This window comes from Rhineura floridana, chromosome 2 (genome assembly GCF_030035675.1).
Source record: "Rhineura floridana isolate rRhiFlo1 chromosome 2, rRhiFlo1.hap2, whole genome shotgun sequence".
In the NCBI taxonomy this organism is placed as follows: domain Eukaryota; kingdom Metazoa; phylum Chordata; class Lepidosauria; order Squamata; family Rhineuridae; genus Rhineura; species Rhineura floridana.
In genome coordinates, this window is record NC_084481.1 from 222,137,916 (window position 1) to 222,157,608 (window position 19,693).

Below are 19,693 nucleotides of genomic sequence, written 5' to 3' on the forward strand. Positions count from 1 at the left end.
TGTTGAGGATATTTAAAAGATGGACTTCCTTTTTATTGTGTATCATTGACACGACGCTATCAATTCTCATGGTGCTTTCCTTACTGTTTGCAGTTATATACCACCTTCTGCCAATGCTCTCAACTTAAAATGGTTTAAAAGGTCCAAGTGGGAGGAAGATGGTTCTGGGAGGGGAAGAGCCAAGTGGCAGCTAAGCCTTAGCTGGGACGATGGAGTGGGCCTCTCCTTGAGATGCAGCCAGGTGGAAAGGCTGCCAATGGAAACAGTTTGTTTATTCATTATTTGATTTATATCCCGCCCTTCCTCCCGGCAGGAACCCAGGGCGGCTCAGTTCTGGGGCAGAGAAGCCAAATCGCAGTTGGTTTTGGCCAGGCTTTGCACAAGGTAACAATAACACAAAAGGCAGCCAGAGTTAGAAGACTGGGAGTATGTGGTGGGTGTCTGCCCACTGTCTTCCCTCTCTCCAAGCTAAACACACTTTAAGTTTTTAGAATGTTCTTCATTAACACTTGAATTCCTTTCCTGTCCTCTACACCTCTTTGTGTTTTTTTTTTGGGGGGGGGGTGCTGTACTTTTCCTAATTGTATTATATGGATTTTGAAGCTAGGTATTGCAAATGTAGAAATGTCATAGGTGGGTGTTCGAGTCTCATACGGGTGGAATTTGGAAGGCAATTTCTAATAAAGTTTTTAGCCTGCATTTTTATTTTGTGTGTGTGTGTGTGTATTTTTTCTTCTTCTTGGCGATCACTCGTGACCAAGTAAGATTATCTTCCAAAATATAGTCTTTAACAATGGATCCATCTGAATCTGTATCCACCGCTGATGTACCAGACCATGACTAGGGGCTTCTGGATTTCACAGTCCTGCCCTGTCCCCATGGGACTTTTGTTATGGAAGACACCTGTGCGTGAATTTGTTTTATGTGGGGAGATCGGTGCACCACGATCAACACACAATCTTGACAGAAAAAGGCTTTGATCCAATGGCATGGGTACCATGACGATTGGAAGTCCTTTATCTGCTGCAGCCTTCATCCGCCTTCACAGCTGTTGTAACATACACATTGTTATCCTCCGCCTGTTCTGCCGTTGAGGAGATATATATATATGTATATGAGAGTTCTCAGTTGTGAGGGCTTATGTGCATTTGTGTGTGAGAGACGCTCAATGGCTGTCAACAGGACAGTTGAGGTTCAAAAGGGTATTGAAGAACTTTCCAATCTCTGGCCAGTTGAGTTAAAATGTTCTCACATGCCATTGTGATGGTGGAACATGTCAAAGCTTTGCTGTACTTCAGTAATTCTGTTGTATAGTGACAATAGGCAATGACTTCATCTGATGCAAAATAATCTCCTTGTCTATACAGTACTTTTGTCTGCACACAGTTGAAATGCTGACCTCATTTGCACATCACAGTAAATCATCGTTATGGCACACAGAAGCAACAAACCATGATCTCTGGCTTACCATTATGTCCAAATTTAGATTGTGGTTCATTTCACTCCAAAACAAAGCACAGTCTGTAGCCAAGGTTTGTTCTCGTCTTTTCTGATCATCATTTGAGTGAAACAAATCACAATTCCTGGTTTGAACATAATGCTAAAAACCAGAGTTTATGGTTTGTTGCTCCCATGCATCCACAGGAAGGAGCAAGGAGATCCAGATAGGTTTACTGGGACAAAGGAACTTGGCCACTGTGATATCTGTGGGCTAAAGCAAATAATCTCTGGTTTAAAAAGGTGTGTGTGCTGCCATGTATGAAGAGTGAACCAAGCATTTATTTTGATGAATGGGATGGATGATATGACGGGGGGAGCTCTTTCACTCCCTTCGAAGTTCTTTAGAGAGATTTTTTTTGGGGGGGAGCAACAGCTTGCCACCCTGGGCTCCTGCTGGGAGGAGGGTGGGATATAAATAAAATAATACATAAAATAAAATAAATAAACTTGGATAGCAAGCATATACTTAAAGATACAGACTGCCTTGTCCACCAGGCCTCAGTTATGCCCCTTAACATAGCTCAGGAATGGGGAGCCTTTGGCCCTTCCGATGTTCTTGGACTCCGACTCCCATCATTCCCAGTCATCACGGCCAGTAGTTGGGGACAATGGGAGTTGTAGTTCCACAAAACATCAGGAGGTCCCCAGGTTCCTCATCCCTGGCCTAAATGGGTAGAGTGCAAAAAAACAAAAAGTGAACAGGTTGTGATAGGATGAGAATTCCATACTGACACTTATCTATAGTAAGGAGCTTAGTATCCATACACATTAGCGGGAGCCTTGCTGTTAACCTAAAGCTCTGGCCTTTTGCAGGTGCTAGAGGACAACGACTATGGCCGTGCAGTGGACTGGTGGGGCTTAGGAGTCGTCATGTATGAAATGATGTGCGGGCGGCTCCCATTCTACAATCAGGACCACGAGAAGCTCTTTGAGCTCATTCTCATGGAAGAGATTAGGTTTCCACGCACATTGTCCCCTGAAGCAAAGTCTCTTCTGTCAGGCTTGCTGAAGAAGGATCCAAAACAAAGGTGAGGCATCCCATTGAACAGGTTGCATCTTACGTCTATGTGAGTGTAACTTTCCATGCATCAGGCTCCTGGAGAGCAAAATCAAAAAATGCCTTCAGCCTTCCAGGTGTTGATAGCAAAGGCTATTTCAAAGATGTTATATGGCGCCCAGTTATGTGCATGTGATAACTTTACCCCTTTCGAAGTCACACAGACTAAGTTTCTGAGAGCCGTGTTGGGAGTTTGTGTGCCTAATGTGTTGCTTCATTTAGAAGCGGGGCTAATTTCTATTGAAGCCCGTGCTTGGATTCTTAGGCTTCATTATTGGCTGAAGCTGATTTTTTCTCCTGTGGGTTTGGCCCCTTTGACGCTGATTGATGCACATCAGTCAGATGGAAAAGCTCACTGTTTGAGAAATTGCAAAATCTGGGATGTACCCCTTCTGTTCTCGCTCTTGGATATGCTAAAGCAAAACCCACTATCCAACAGTGAATTTGGGATATAGAACTACAAAATCATTTGAGTCTTGCTGGTAGGCACCCTGAGTTCAGGGATAACGGTAGGGCACTGGTGCCCGTGTATTACTTAACAAATTGGAATATCCCAAAATATAGAAGAGCCTTTACAGCTGCCAGGTTCAATGTATTTCCATCCGCCCTCCTGGAGGGAAGATATAGAAGGGTACCTTATCACGAATGGCTCTGTCCATGTGGAGCGGAGGAAGTGGAAACTGTATGTCATGTTTTATTGTATTGGATCTTTTATAGGGATCTCCACCACTCTTTTATTACCCCAATTTTACAAAGCACCCCAGACTTACCTAGTGAACTTTAATTAATGCACATTGGCAGACAGGAGTCCACAGGTTACAGGAAGAGTGGTCAGCTTCTGTGCTGCTGCTATCGCATGTCGGAAAACAATGATAAATGACCTTATATAGGAAGTTTTATACTGATTTTAATTTTGTACTTTTTACTCACTTACGGTTTCCTGTACTTTATATGATCTTGTTTACTCATGCCTTTTTATATACTGATCTTTGATCGAAATAAATTATTCATTCATTCAAGGTGAGACTTTGGCCTTTTGGTCTTTTGTCATGAGTGGCTCCCAGACCAAGGCCACGTCTTCTCAAAGTTAGGTGCAGTGTTTATTGATTATCTTAACCTATTTCAATCCAGCTTCAGATGGCTTTGGACACTTTAGTGGATAATTTGCTTTTGCGGGGGAGAGACCGGGGAAGTATGACCTTGTTGATCCCCCTGGACCTTACAGCAGCTTTTAATACCATCGGCCATGGTTTCCTCCTGGAGCGGCTCTGTGGATTGAGGGTTAGGGCCATGGTGATATGGTGGTTCCTCCTCTGTCTGCAGGGTCATTTCCAGAGAGTTGCATTGGGTGACATCTACTTGGCACTCTGGCAATTGAGCTGCAGGATCCCACAGGGTGCCGTCTTGTCTCCCATGCTATTTAACAATTATATAAAGCCACTGATGGAAGTTGTCAGGGGGGGGGCTTGATGTCATCAGTATATTCTTTCTACCCAAGAGGGTGAATATGAGCCCCCTTTTTGCATCAAATAAGGATGGATTCAAAGCTGAGCATTAGCCACAGGACTTGCTGCCAGTATTTAGCCTGCTGATTGGGAGGCGAGATGGCCCTCGGCCCAAGTTTGCAGAATCTATGCCTCCCCCATTAGAGCGTTTAATCTGGTCTTTGCTGATATGGGCCTTGGCTGAACAAGGACATGGTGGCCTTTGACTTGATGGGCGAGATTGCACACAACTCCAGTAAGTTTGTGGAGCATGGAGATTTGAGCATGGAGAAACTCTGGATCCCTCTTAGTGAGTCTCTCACTCGCTCTCGCTCATATGAATCACTTCCTATGAGGAGTCTTGAAGCTTGCTGGGTGACCTTAAGTTCACTGGTAGGGCTGGCCCTACCATTAGGCATAGTGAGGCAGCTGCCTTGGGCGATGGATGTTGGGTGAAGGCAGCAATGGTAGTAGCCTGCCTGACTGTTCCTCCCAATCCCCCCCCGGCCAGCCCCCTCTGTTGGGCACAGCATTATGTGTTCCATGCAACCTGCACTGCTCCCCCTAAGCTAATCTGCGGTCCTCAGGTGCAGTGGAAGATGTCCCCTCAACAGGGTAAATTGAGATTCAACTGGCAGCACAGCCTGTGTCAGTCATGGGGAGCCATCTTGTCCTTCACCGTAGGCAGCAAAATGACCTGGGCCTATCCTGGTCATTGGGCTGGCTCGGATATAATCCTCCTAGCTTGCTCAGTCATGCTTTAGCAACCTGGGAATGTACATCAGGCCACAGTGTTCTTTGCTTCACCCCTCCATAGTAGGAGGCAGAATGCCTCCGAATGCCAGTTGCTGGGAATCACGAGTGGGAAGAGTGCTGTTGCACTCCGGGCCTGTTTGCGGGATATCCAGCAGAGGTATCTGGTTGGCCACTGCAAGATGGGGCAGGCCAACTCACCACTGGAGAAGGGAAGCACTGCCATTGCTTATTGGTTGTCTCTCATGAACTGAAGTGGTAGTGGGAGGGACTGGGTGGAAGTCATTTTATACCCCCAGAGGGCCTGCTTTGGTATAAAACTGAAACCCTCTCAAGTGAGGGATGGGGAAGGAGTGTCAGATGGTCCGATAGATGTGGGGCATGAGGCCATTAATGCTCCAGCTACGGGGAGTGTATCTTATATGTGCTTGCATGCCAGCAATCCTTTGTATGTGGCTTGTAATATTGTTGAGTGTGAGTGGTTCATGTATGAGTGGTTGGTTGATAGAGATGGTGCGTGAGGTTGTGGATGATTGTAGTGGCTGTGTGGAATGGATGGAGCAGGAGATGGCCAAATGAACATGTATTCTTACGTTGGTTCGAATTTTACATAATGATGCTTTGTAATGCTCTCTGACTTTATATTGCATTTATCTGTATAGATATTTTTATGTACTTGTTTTCTATTTTTATGTAAATAATTTGTCGTGGTTTTTATTGTATTTGTTGTGTTTAGAAATATTTATGCATTTTTTATTGTAAGCTACTTCAAGGTCTTCAGATAGTAAGCAGTTATAAATGGAATAAATAAATAGGGTGCTGGACTTGATGGGCTATTGGCCTGATCCAGCAGGGCTCTTTGTATGTCCCTACGTTCTCCTGTCGTAGGCCACCTTCAGCACTGTTGTCCTGCTTTGTTTAAACCAGAGTTTCTCTTTATGCCCAAAACTGTTCCTAGGAGTCCTTTAAAATGCACTGTGAAATGCCTTCCCTTCCCAGTGTCCATATAACCTGGCAGTGTTTCTGCTAACTATATTAATTGACCTCTTTAACAGCTCCTTTTAATGACTATATCTTTAAAAGTGGAGAAATGGAATAGCATGCAGCAAATGACAGTTTTGAAGGTCTCCCTCACCCACCCACCCCCCGGAAAAGAAATGAGAAGATAAATCCAATCTGGAGACTGTGTTGCAGTTCAGGCTGATTATTTGACTTTGTTTCAAAGATATTTCTTAATGACTGTTTTTGGAGCCTAAATCAGTTACCACTGTTAGTACCATGAAATGATTCTAGCGTGGACTGTGTGCAAGGTGGTGTAGAAAGAGCATGGAAGAGGCATCTTCCCTATCCCTGCATTCTGTATTGTTGATTTGGAACAAAAGGGTACATTGATAAACAGTATAGACCATATACATAAATAAGTGCGTTGTACTAAGTGATATTTTCTCCCAATAGGTTAGGTGGCGGACCAGATGATGCCAAGGAGATTATGCAACACAAATTTTTTGCTGGCATTGTATGGCAAGATGTATATGAAAAAAAGGTATGTAGAGTTATATCTTATAAAATGTGGTTTGTTAGTGAGCTGTGTAAAAGACTTAGAAATGTTCTGTCTTAACATGCTGTGGGTATATTTATCTCCACCAGCCTTTCCCAACTTGCTGCCCTCCAGATGTTTTAGACTACAATTCCTGTCAGCCCTAGCCAGATTTCCTATTGGGAATCATGAGACACATAGATGCTGATGTGTTTTTATCTCTTCTTAGTCTACTGTTGTTTTTTAAGATTTTTGAATTACTTTTTTTAAACTGTTTTTATTGATAATTTTAATGTTTTTTGTAAACCTCTTAGAGATTTTTCACAATCAAGTGGTATACAAAATTTGTTGTTGTTATGTGCCTTCAAATCGATTACGACTTATGGCAACCCTATGAACCAGCAACTTCCAATAGCATCTGTCATGAACCACCCTGTTCAGATCTTGTAAATTCAGGTCTGTGGCTTCCTTTATGGAATCAATCCATCTCTTGTTTGGCCTTCCTCTTTTTCTACTCCCTTCTGTTTTTCCCAGCATTATTGTCTTTTCTAGTGAAATGTCTTCTCATGATGTGTCCAAAGTATGATTAAATAAATTAAAATGGGAGCTTGGTGCAGGACTGCAACCTGCATGGCTCCCTATATAGGTACATTTCATAGCAAGTTCTTGAGTTTCACACTTTCATAAATTTCATTTACAGAAGTCCTTTCCCCCCCCCCGAGGAATGACTTTCGCTTTAAGCTTTAGCACCCAAGACAACGTCATTTTGCCTGTGTGCAAGAGTCAGACTGTGGGATAATAAGGATGCTCTCTTAGGTTCCCTTTTGTAGTTCTCCCAGTGAAAATGGGCTAGCAGCCCAGTTAAAATGGGCAAAGCCAACATGGACCTAGAATAGTCTGGGCCACATATTGTTCGGCTGGGATAGACCTATAGCGTAGTGTCCACGAACCTGCATCCCCAAGTAACCAAGTGTAAAACTTTTTCGCAACACACAGTCTTGATCAAATGTACAAACAGAAACTAGTTTTCCTCTGTTTTGCCTGTCCTTGTGCCTAGTAAGCATGAGATGCGTTTTCTGTAAAACTTCGCTACGGGCTGGTTTGCTTGCACACTACTTGAGATCTCAGTTTGAATGAGTGTGTGTGGTCGGATTCCACCAGAAGAACACAGGTTTTAAGTTGTAGAGGATTCCAAAATTTACATATACATATGTACTTGTGATTGCTCACCTCCACACGCAGGTGGATGCTTATGGCCTTCAAGTAGTGAACATGAGTGTTTGTGAACTAGCCACTGAAATGGAAATGGACTGCCTTCAAGTCGATCCCGACTTATGGCGACCCTATGAATAGGGTTTTCATGGTAAGCAATATTCAAAGGGGGTTTACCATTGCCTCCCTGTGAGGCTGAGAGGCAGTGACTGGCCCAAGGTCACCCAATGAGCTTCATGGCTGTGTGGGGATTCGAACCCTGGTCTCCCAGGTTGTAGTCCGACACTCTAACCATTACACCGCACTGGCTCTCGAACTAGCCATTAGATCCTAAAAATCCTTGCTTTAACATGAAGCCACCCAATGCTTGCTTCTCTCTTGGGTCCAATTCCTGCTTCCCAGCAACCATTGGAGCCTCAGAGTTCTCAAACACCACTTCCTTCCTTGTCTACCTCAAAGTCTTTTTCTTCTCTACTTGTGATCGTTGTATGAAACTCAGCCAGCTACGATGTTCCCGTAAACCTGGTGTGGGGAACTGTTGGCCCTCCAGATGTTGCTGAACTGCAACTCCCATTATCCCTGGCCATCAGCCATGCTTGCTGGGGGTGATACAAGTTGTAGTTCAGCAACATCTGGTGGGCCAAAAGGTTTTCCATACCTGACATAAACAGGAGAGGGGGAATGCAAAGTTTTGCTCTTGCTTGAATGTACATGTTGCACTGCAGTTGTTCACTGTCTCCATCCCTGGTTTCCTCTTGTCTATCTACATGCGCGTACGCACACACATTCACACACATACACACAGAGAGCTTTTCTAGCATGGCTCTCTGCTGCCCTCCAGTGTCCATTACCTACAATACCTAAATAAAAGTTTATAACTGGTGTGCTGATGGAAATGGGTTTTTTTTTACTCACATAGTTAAAGCTGTTTGATTCAGAGGCCCTGAGGTTGGTTCCCTTATTAACATTTTATTGAATGTTAAGGTCAGTGTAGACATTTCCAAGTGTATTTCCATTCAGATTAATTAAAAAGGCCTTGTGCAATCAGATGGGAAAGATGGTTGAACAGTTACACTTACCACTAGCTGTCCCCATCTCTCTCCTCTCCCCCTTTAAGCCCATAAAACTTTCCTGGGCATATCTTGCTTCCCCCACCCCATCTCCGAGCATCTTGCAGAGAAAAATGAAGGGGTGGTGGCAGCAATGCTCCATACATCCCTAAAAACCTGGGTCAAGTCTTGTAACATTTTTTGAATGTTTCACATCTAATTTAAACTGCTCTCTTTTTGATAACTCAAGTCTTAACATTTCCCTTGACCATTATTCTGTTGGGATTTTTGCACTCCAGTGCTGCAGAATTACAGGCCAATCCTGGGCATGTTTACGTGGCAGATGGCCCCACTGAATTGAGTGGAATTTACTCTCAAGTAAGCATGTTTAGGATTGCAGCATTAATATATTTGCAGCAAGGACTGCTGTAACGGATCGTTCTCCCCACCTAAGTTTGGGCCTGACTGCAAGCAGGAACACTGAGGAATACAACTGCCTTGTGTAAGTAGAGAGGGTGCTTTCATTGCTTGCATTTTGGAAAGACCCTTGCATGCTTTCTGTAGGCACTGACAGTCTCCCCTTGCGGGTAACATATGCTGCATCCTGAGTCATGATTTTAGCTATCTTGTCTTCTGCTTGTTGATGCCTTGGCATCATGAGTACAGATCTAGCATTACTGGCTCTCAAATTGGATTGGGAAGTTGTCCAGCATTTTTATGAGTACAAAAAGTACTCTTAGTCCATGCAGGCGTGCACAATCAACAGAACTATAATGGCAGAGAGAGAGAGAGAGAGAGAGAGAGAGAGAGTGTGTGTGAGAGAGAGAGAGAGAGAGAGAGAGAGAGAAGTTCTGTCTCTGGTTTATTGGCCTATTCTTAAAACCTGAGCGATAGCTTTGCTTGGACCTTCATGTTCTGCGTCACCTGTTTTGCACATCTGATGCAAAGATTGCTTTGACTAGGGGTGGCTAGCTAGTGGCCCTCCAGATGTCACTGAACTACAACTCCATCAGCCCCTGCCAGCATGGCTAGTGCTCAGAGAGGATGGGAGCTGTAGTTCACCAACATATGGAGGGCCAAAGGTTCCCCATCCCTGGTTTAGACAGACAATCCAAGGAGGCAAATGTGGACCTCTGTGTTACTTCATTTCTCTGCTACAGTAGCTATAACCACTGAATTAGTTCTGGTTTGCATGCAGGTGGTCTCAGGTGTGATCCCTGGGACCTCCAGTTTTAAAGGGATGCCAGGTAGTAGTAAGGCTGGGAAAGACATTGGGAGAACTGCTGTTGGAGTAGATACACAGAGTCAAACCATTGCTCTAAGACAGCTTCGTATGAATCTCCTGCAAATTGATTTTACTGGATGCCTCCCCTTCAGCAGGAGAAGGTGGCCGGGGTCACGCAGTTATAGAGCAGGCAGGTGGCCAGGCAGGAGTGTAACCGTCAGCTAAGTGCCTTAGGCGGAAGTGGTGCACCTCTTTCTGTCTCATGCAACTGCCTTGCAGGACCAACAGGAGGAGGCCGTGATGGGGGGATGTACCAGTGTTCCCTTTGCTGGTGTACTGCATCCAACTGTTCATTTTTTCCCACCAATATTTATTTATTACATTTATTTTCCTCCAGGGAGCTCAAGGTGGTGTATCTGGTTCTCCCTCTTCCCATTTTATCCTCATAACAGCCCCGTTAGGATTAGAGATGGTGATTGGTCCAAGGCCTCCCCGTGAGCTTCATGGCTGGGGATTTGAACTCTGGCCTCCCATGTCCTAGTCCAGCACTCGAACCAGTACATCATACTAGCTCTGTCAGTATTTATTTTTTAAAAGTCTCCCAGTGCTGCTGCACCAAGTCTTAGGGACTTATGAACTTGGGTGCTGAGCAGATGGAAAATAAAAGCAGACGGTTTTGTATAAGCCTGTTATGTGCCTGGAAACTCAAGCCATAGTTTGTTTTCTAAACCACAATTACCACAAACCATAGTTTGGCATAATGTCTGAATTGAGCCCTTTATCTGATTTGGACGTAAAGCTAAACTATGGTTTAGCATTATATGAACAGGACTTGAGGTTTGTGCACCCTCCCCAGTTCCACTTTTTAAATTTAACCATAATTCCTCATTTTTCTGAACTTGGGGAACACTGCTCAGTTTAAACTATTGTTAGTGAACAAGCTAAGGGCATCAACCATAGTTTGATCCTGGCTTTGAACTAACCATAGTTAACTCTGAGTTTGGATGTAATGAGAGACCCTTGTTAGTTTGAAAGGGGAAGGAGATATTTCAATCTGCTCTTCGTTGTTGTGCCAAAAGGGGAGTGGGGAGTGAGCCAAACTTGAGACTCATTCACGTGACACTACACCAGGGATAGCCACCATGATGACCTCCAGATGTTGTTGGACTCCAACTCCCATCAGCCCCTGCCAGCATAGCCAATGGCCGGGGATGGTGAAAGTTGTAGTCCAGCAACATCTGGAGGGCACCACATTGGCTACTCCTGGCTTAGCATTATGTCATAAAAAGCCCTATGTGTGTCCAGTGCTGTGAAGAAGCTGAATGCCATTGTAATGGCAAACCGTGCAGAGTTATGCCTAAAGCAGCTGCGTAGAGAAGACAAATTCCCGTTTTATAACACTGACAGTATCATCATTTATTCTTTTGCTCCTAAACCTATAACCTTGTTTCCCTTTACCTTGGATTGTGTATTTTTTTAAAAAATTAAAGCAACATATATATTAAAAACAAAAAAAGGTCAGCTAACTTCTCCCCATCAGTGTCCAGCTGTAAGGTTTATTTGTCTGCCCTGTGGGATCCTGAGTTCTAAATGGCCCACCCATTCTCTCAGGTTCAGCATATCAGCCAATCATTTAGAAAGTGAACGAAGATCAGATTAAGTGCCAGAACTACCATTATGTTAAGTGAAATCGGCAGAGTGAGTAAGCAATAAAAAAGGAAAGAAATTCCCTGGTTCCCCCAGTTGTAGGGTGGTGAATTTTAATTGGGGACTGAAAGTAAAAATGCTTCTTCGGGATGATGCACATATTGCTGGGTTATTTTTTTTTTTTAAACAAGGTAGCAGGTAACCTTGTCAGCCACTTAATTAAAATAATCAGGTTAAACTTTTGAGTTTTAATCATAGTTAAGAAGCACTATCACCTTCTCAAGTCCATTTAGTAAAGCATGTCATATTTTGAAAAACTGGCCAGTCATTCTAATGAATAAGTTAACATACTTCAGAGTTTGTATATAGCTGAGAGGGGATTAAAAATTCAGCCACATTTTTCATAGCACAAAAATGCATATTGGAATACAATAAAATGTTCAACAAAACTGTCCATTGTATCACGTAGATTTGACTGCTGATATGTGTAAAGATGAAAAGGGTATTCTCTAAAAAAAGATTGAGTGAAGCTGGCATTGTGTTGAAAAATATGTAATTCTAAGAGAGCAACAAAAAATAACTTGGCAAGACCCAATTTTCCAAATAAAGAGTTCCCTGGTTTTCTTTTGACATATTTCATTTTTAGATTCCTTCTCTCCCTACCCCCATACCACCCGTGTTAGTTAGGCCTGTTCCTTCTTTCTGCATCAGACGTTAATTTGACACTCTGCATCGTCCAGTGAACTATCAGGTCTTCTGTGTTCCATATTTTATGTTCGCACTGCCAGAGACTTGAAGCGTTTTCTCTCCCTTGCAAGCCTGCGGCTTAGTTCTCATGTAGCACTGAGCCAAACTACAATTTAGCATGAATGAGCAAATGTGCAGATTTCTAGAGAGAAGATTGGCTACAGCTCATGGTTTGTTTGGAATGAGATAAACCATGAGCCCAGGTTCAGCTGTAACGGTAAGCCAAACCATGGTTTCACTCGCAGCAGCATGGGAGGAGCAAAGCAGCCACAGCTTTCTCCTCAGGAACCCAGTGTTGGCTTGCTTGTGCTAAGCTGTGATTTAGCTTGGTGTCACATGCAGACGGGGTCTCTTTCTTCCTCTGGCCAGAATGCTGTGGTACAGTGGTTCCCATTTTTTTTCTCCCCTGCAGACTCCTTGAAAATTTGGTGGACCACTTAAAGACTTTTCTGCCTGCTGTAGCAATTGTAATGTGCTGTGCTAGGTGCTGTATGACTTTTAATGGCATTTTTATTGCTTCTTTTCCTTCTTACGCTGTATTACAATTTATATTCCACAGAATTCAAATTGTAGAACAATAAAATGCAGTATAAGAAAGCAAAGAAGCAAGAAAAATTACAGTTGAAAATCAATATGAACATTTAATGCAGACGCGCCGTGGACCACCTGAATGAAGTTCGTGAACCGCTGTTGGCCCACAGACCACTTTGGGAACCACGGCTGTAGTAGATTGGAGTATTGCACCTGGACCCAGATTCAGCCCCCACTCAGACATAAAGCTCTCTCAGCCTAACATACCTTACAGGGATTTTGTGAGGATAAAAAGTGGGGAGCCTCATGTGTATTGTCCTGTGCTCTTTGGAGGAAGGGAAGGATAGCAGTATGTTTATAGATAGATTTATTTTATTTTATTTTGAATTTGATTATATGGTATAGGTTTGGGTGATAATTCCATAACTCTGGTTTAAAGCTGCCCTCTTAAGCCATTTCTTTCAGCATCCTGTAAGGTTCTGTTTCTCTTCTTTTTCCAGCTGGTACCACCATTTAAACCACAGGTGACATCTGAAACGGACACACGCTATTTTGATGAAGAATTCACAGCACAGATGATCACTATCACCCCTCCTGATCAAGGTAAAACATAAACCCCAGAACAGATTCATTGCCCCCCTGTCATTGGAGCCATGATGTCCAGTGACTTAAGCCTGTATCCCCTAGAAAACAAAACCTAACCTCAGTTCTGTGGAGTTTTATCAAAAGCCAGTCAGAACCCTTTCTCAATTTAGAGTGGTCTTTTATCATTATTTTTTAATTCTATATATACACACTGCTTGATTGTAATTAAATTAAGAGGTTCACAAAAATATTGAAATAAGCAATTAAAAACATTTTAAAATAAATTAAAATTAACCATGAACTAAAAAACACATCAGCATCGATGTGCCTGGATAGGTTTGCCTAAACAAAAATGTTTTAAGCAGGCGTTGAGAAGAGTACAGCAAAGGCAGCTGCCTGATGTCAAGAGGCAGGGGGTTCCAAAGTGTAGGTGCTGCCCCACCAGGATATCGATTTCTTACAATTGCAGAATGATTGCTAAAATGAAGAAAGTGAAAGCTTAGGAACATAAGAAGCTGTCTAATACTGAGACAGATCAATTGATCCATGTAGCTCAGTACAGTCTACACTGAGTGGCAGCATCTCTCCAGGATTTCAGATGCTAGAGATGCCAGGGATTTAATCTGAGGCCTTCTGCATGCAAAGCAGATGCTCTGCCACTGAGCTGCGTCCCCCTCACTACAGAAGTTCCTAAGGAGGAGTGAACTTTTGTGTGAAAGGACTGTGAGCTCAGTTTCTAGGCTCATAATGTGCCGAGAGGCATGCTGTTCTTTAATTCCAACAATATGTCTTTTGTACCTGGCTGTGGTTGGTAGATCTCGGGGTTCTAGTAAAAACCAAAGTAGATCTGAAGCCGTGTTGTGTAAACATACTGATAGTGCAGTAGAAGGAATTCATAATGTAATACTGCCTTTCTGTTTCCAGATGACAATATGGATTGCATTGATAATGAGCGGCGACCGCACTTCCCCCAGTTCTCTTACTCCGCCAGTGGAACGGCTTAATGTTTCATTTATCCATTCACAGGAACCAATCAGACTGCATTTTGGGGACCTTTAATTTTGACGGACACTAGAGATCTCTCTATGATACATGAATTGCAAACTATGTTTGTACTACAGTTTAGTTGAATTTGTAGGAAGCCTCACAGGTTGTATATTTAAAACAATCCTGATGCATTTTTGAGTTGGAATCTCTGATGCAATTTTGAGGAAGAGAAGAATCCATTCGTAGAACGCAATTTAAAAAATTGGGGGGGGGGGCTTTTTCTTCTGAAAAATGACCTTTTAGGTTTTTAAGAATATGCACCGAAATGGTTTTCTTTCCAGAAGTTTCAGATTTTCAACATAACAGCAGCAAATCATTTAAGAAAAAAGACCTCATTTTTATTTATTTCACATTGTTCATTATGTAAGTAGAGAACCTGCACTCTGAACAATTAGATTTATTTAGGATGAGAGATGACTTAGATAGTGCAATAATATGAGCAACACCACACAGAAAAAGCCAAATTCTGGAGATGCAAAGGTTCAGCCTCCATTTGGACAGCAACAAACGTCAGCACCTCTAGGAAACCAGTTATAGGAATGTCAGTAATGGCCTCAATGAGGTAAAATCAAAACCAAGAGTTCTGTTACCACACCTGCTTACAAGACGTTACATACTTACATGCCAAACAGTGCTGAATGGAATCTGATCCATTTTCTGTGGTAAGCGGTATTCCACTGAACACAGTGCATTTTAATTATTTGAGTATATTTGGCTAGGACTGACGTTGCCAAATTTTGGCAGGTGTACACAGGTGATTAATCTTGTTAAGGCCCTGTTGAAACCAGTGGAATTGGCACAATGGCCTTGCTCTGCGCACCAAGGTTTCTCAGGCTATATTCTCGTCCCAGAGTTTCTTGGTAGTTGTGCCTTTGAGGAATGAGCCAAGTTGCAAAATTGACCAACGTGTGTGTGTGTGGGGGGGGGGGGTATTTCTTTGTATTAAAAGACAAAAATCCAACAACCCACACACAGCACTGTTAAGTGATGCAACATCTTACCAAACAAGTTCACAGTCAACATTTCCAGCACTGAAGCAACGGCTTTGTTCATATATTTATAAAGACAATTCTAAAATAGCAACGTGAAACGCACATCAAGGTCACATCTATGCGTTTCTCACTCTCTTTAGTGTACATTTTTAAAGATTACTGGGGGTGGGGGAGCCCAATGGTGCCACCTACATTTGGAGCAAGGGTGGGTAAGTGGCCCTCTGGATGTTGCTGGATTACAGCTCCCATTATTCTTGACCACTGGCCATGCTGGCTGGGCTGATGGGAGTTAGCATCTGGCAACTTCTGGAGGGCAACAAGTTTTTCATCCTTGGTTTGGAGGAACTTCCCTCATTGGCAGTTGCAGCTGTGTGTAAAAGAAAAAATAGAAGGAAAAAAAGAGACCTTGGTGTGTTCAAGAAAAGATGGTGTTCAAAAAGTGGTGTTTTTTCCTTCCATGCTTTTCCCCCTTACCAGTTTTGTTTTGTATTTTCATAGAAGCCACCTCATTCTGAATCTGCCAAAATAGTCTTTTTGCCTTTGACGCGGGCCAGATTTTTAAGCTCTCGCTTGTGCCGCGAATGAGTTTATTCAGTTGTGGCTTTATGTTCTTTTAGATATGCTTTTTGTTTCTGTTCTCTTATCTGTATAAAATTGATTAAATATACTGCAGTTCATTAACTTTTTTTTATTTGAAAGGGAATGTATTTAAAATATCCTCACCTTTCCCCCTACATGAAATCCTATCATTTTGTGCGTGTTTGGTTTTTTTTTTTACAACATTCAAGTATTTTTACTTATGATATGAAATTTTCCCTCAAAATACTTCAATAAAATGTGCTTTAACAAGTTAAGTTTGGTCTTCGCTTTGAAATGCACAGATCGCTGTATGCCTGCTCTTTACTCCAACAGTGGATTACGGCTGGGTGGTGGATTTGGAGGAGCATGAGTAAGGCTGCACTGTCAGGCTGCTAAAAGGTGTTGAACACAAGCCATTGTTAAGGTGCTAAGGCGGATAGAGGAACCAGCAGGGGCGAGTGTTTGATTTTACATAAGACATCACCAGATGATAGATTAGTATTATCTTCATACTGCATACTGAAAGAAGGAATACCTTGCTTAAGGCCATCTCTCCTTTTTAAAGATTATAACAAGGTCTGGGTATGCAGAAGGTAGATCGGTGATCTGCAGCAGATCACCATTGATTTCTGAAGATCCCTCCAGACTGTTTGGGGGTTTTTTTGAAGTGTGTCATTAGTGGTGGATGTATAGGGCCATCCACAAATCATCTTGCCTTTACTAGTTGTTCTGTGATGCTTTGTCAATGTTACTGCATTATTAACATCTGGAGGGACACTCTTGCACTACAATAGGGGACAAAAAAATATTTGTGGGATAAAAAGTTACGAGATTTCAACAGGAAGTTAGGGGACATGCACTGATTAGAAATGAAGCAGTATACCCCCCCCCTCAAAACATATGCAGGCAGAAGCACAACTGAAAGCAGGATTCTGTATAACTACCATCACAAGCACAAATTATCATGAATGCACAATAAAAGGGAATTCTGGAAGGGCCCTAGGGCTACATTGTCGGACTGCTAAAAGGTTTTGAACACAAGCTGTTACAAAAGGTATTTTTCTTGATGTAAAAGGCAGTATAGAAATTCTTTTTATAATAAAATAAGGTAGAAAAAAGGAGCAAGCAAGGACAAAAGCATTATACTTACGATGATAGACTCTAGGGGCTCTGTTTTGTACCAGCTGAAGCTTCTGAGGCATCTTTAAAGGCAGCCCCATGTAAAGCCAGTTATGGTAGTCAAGTCTGGACATACCTGTTCAGGTAGAGCTCCAGTGTGATGTAGTGGTTAAGGTGTTGGACTAGGACCTGGGAGACCAGGGTATGACTCCCCACATAGCCATGAAGCTCACTGTGTGGCCTTGGGCCAGTCACTGCCTCTCAGCCTCATGAAAACCCTCTTCATTGGGTCGCCATAAGTCAGAATTGACTTGAAGGCTGTACATTTACATTTAGAGCTGCAGCAGCTGGTGAAACATACTCCTGGCTAATGATAGCACCTCCCCAGTCAGCACAAAGAGAATAACTCCTCCCAAGCTACCTATGGTGATGTGTAAGGGGTTAGGGGCTGGTAATCTCTTTCCAGCTGTGATTCTACACTTCAATCTTGTATCTGTTTATCCTCATATTTCACAAAATCTCTTCAGCTATTTTCCACACGTTACACACAGTAGTACTAACTACGTTCTTAAAGTAACCACTGTAGTGCCGGAGTAAACCTCTGTTAAGCCTCTGGGCTTTTCGGGGGCGTAGCACTGGTTCTTATTAATCCTGCCTCTTCTAGCTCTATGGATAGACCCAGGAGCTGCCATATGGAAAAATAATGTATTACTACATGCAAACTGGTAAACTAGTTGCACTACCTGTTTTGTGCCATTGGCAACATTATTTCAACTAAAATACATGTTATCTGTTAAAGATCATTATGGCAACACTGCACGTGTAGTTTCAATGTTTTGTTGGCAGAGCAAAATATGCACCTGCCATCAAGCAGGGTGGGGGCAGAAGAGAGATCCATAGAAAGAACAACATGCCCAGCAAATATGAAAAGGGAGCCGCCTTCAGCATGTCTTGATTGTTACAAAAATCCCCTGCTGGGACGTTTGTCAGACTTGGTACAAGCTGCTCACGCTGCTGCACTAAGCCTGGCTAGAGTGAAAGAAGGGGGCAAAGCAGCTCAAGGGAAACTGGGCCGAAGCCTGAGGAAAAACCCTCTCCAAGGAGAGAGCTGGAACAGAAAGTTCATTTGTGCTATAAAATCTGACCGGCAGCAGAACGTGAGGAGGAACAGAGAGAATTTTTATCCAGAAGGCAGGGTCTCAGATCCAGTTGTTCCCCAGCAGAGGATGCTCACTAGTTGAAAACTAAATGTGGCTGCTGTAGAATGAAAAGAAAAAGCTAATTATTTTTAATTGATTCCAAAATGTATCCTATCACTTTCTCCCACCAGCATTTTCAATCTTGCTTTGTTCCTGAGGGGCCTCCCAAGTGAAACTGATACCTAAACTGTTTCTTGGCTGCCCTCCCCATCCCCCCATTTCTGGGGGGGGGAAGGGATCTTCACGATAGATTGACTTTACAATAAGATTTTCTACAAATACACAATTAATGCATTAATAGGAAATGTATGAAAAAAGCAGTACATTTGCTAACCATTTTAGAAAGGACAGTTTCTTTTATGAGAAGACAGCAGCCTTTCATTCTGCTGGATGTCCTGAGCACAATCCTTTACTCACTAATAACTGCTATTTTTCCCTAAGAGGACGAAATTTACTTGAGGCTGCCTGTGATACTACTTATTAATTTGTGAAGCTGCTGCCACATATATGGCCCATGACAATTTACAGACGTCTTTAAAAACAGCTAAAATAATGCTTAAAACAGTACAAGAACAACTTATATGTTTAAAAACAATACAATAAAAATATAGACAGACCTTTGCACCTAGCTGGAGAAGCCTGTTGAAACAAAAATCATAGAATCAGAATAGTAGAGTTGGAAGGGGCCTACAAGGCCATCGAGTTCAACCCCCTGCTCAATGCAGAAATCCATATCAAAGCATTCCTGATAAATGGCTATCCAGCTGCCTCTTGAATGCCTCCAGTGTCGGAGAGCCCACTACCTCTCTAGGTAATTGGTTCCATTGTCCTATCTCTCTAACGGTCAGAAAGCTTTTCCTGATGTTCAGTTGAAATCTGGCTTCCAGCAACTTGAGCCCATTATTCCGTGTCCTGCACTCTGGGACGATCGAGAAGAGATCCTGGCCCTCCTCTCTCTGACAACCTTTCATGTACTTGAAGACTTCAGTCTTCTCCAGGCTAAACATGCCCAATTCTTTCTGTCTCTCTGAAATGTTGCCAGTTGTTTCCTGAAAGTACAAATAGTGGGCGCCTGTTGAATCTCAGCAGGAATACTGTTCCACAGGATAGGGACAGCCACACTGAAGTTACTGTCGAGTGGGCTTCTGAGGTCTTTGGAATGTGCAGGAGAAATTCTGCAGAATGCAGTGATCTCCTGGGTATTGTAAGGCAGTTTCTCAGATTAAAGCAAAATCTTTTGTCCACCTTTGGTAATGCATGACCAGAGCACCCTACAGTAGTCATCCTCTCCCACAGACTGCTCGCTGCTGCTTATATTAGGTATTTTGCTAGTTATTTATAGAGAACCCTCTTTTCTACCTCCTTAAAGGCCTTGTGCAGTAAAGTTGCAGCATACTGATGACAAAGTCCTCCTGGCCTGTTTCACAGCA

General features: G+C 42.9%; 1 protein-coding gene across 1 annotated transcript in view; it reads left to right on the plus strand.

Moving 5' to 3' along the window:
- The window catches only part of AKT1 (AKT serine/threonine kinase 1), a 178,895-nt gene extending 162,692 nt beyond the window's left edge, over positions 1 to 16,203 (plus strand). Inside the window, exons 11-14 of the mRNA XM_061612309.1 lie at positions 2,314 to 2,528; positions 6,250 to 6,337; positions 13,243 to 13,345; positions 14,252 to 16,203. Coding sequence (XP_061468293.1) covers positions 2,314 to 2,528; positions 6,250 to 6,337; positions 13,243 to 13,345; positions 14,252 to 14,331 — 486 coding nt within the window. The 3' untranslated portion in view covers positions 14,332 to 16,203. The remainder of the gene's footprint in view (positions 1 to 2,313; positions 2,529 to 6,249; positions 6,338 to 13,242; positions 13,346 to 14,251) is intronic.
- Positions 16,204 to 19,693: the final 3,490 nt, after the last annotated feature.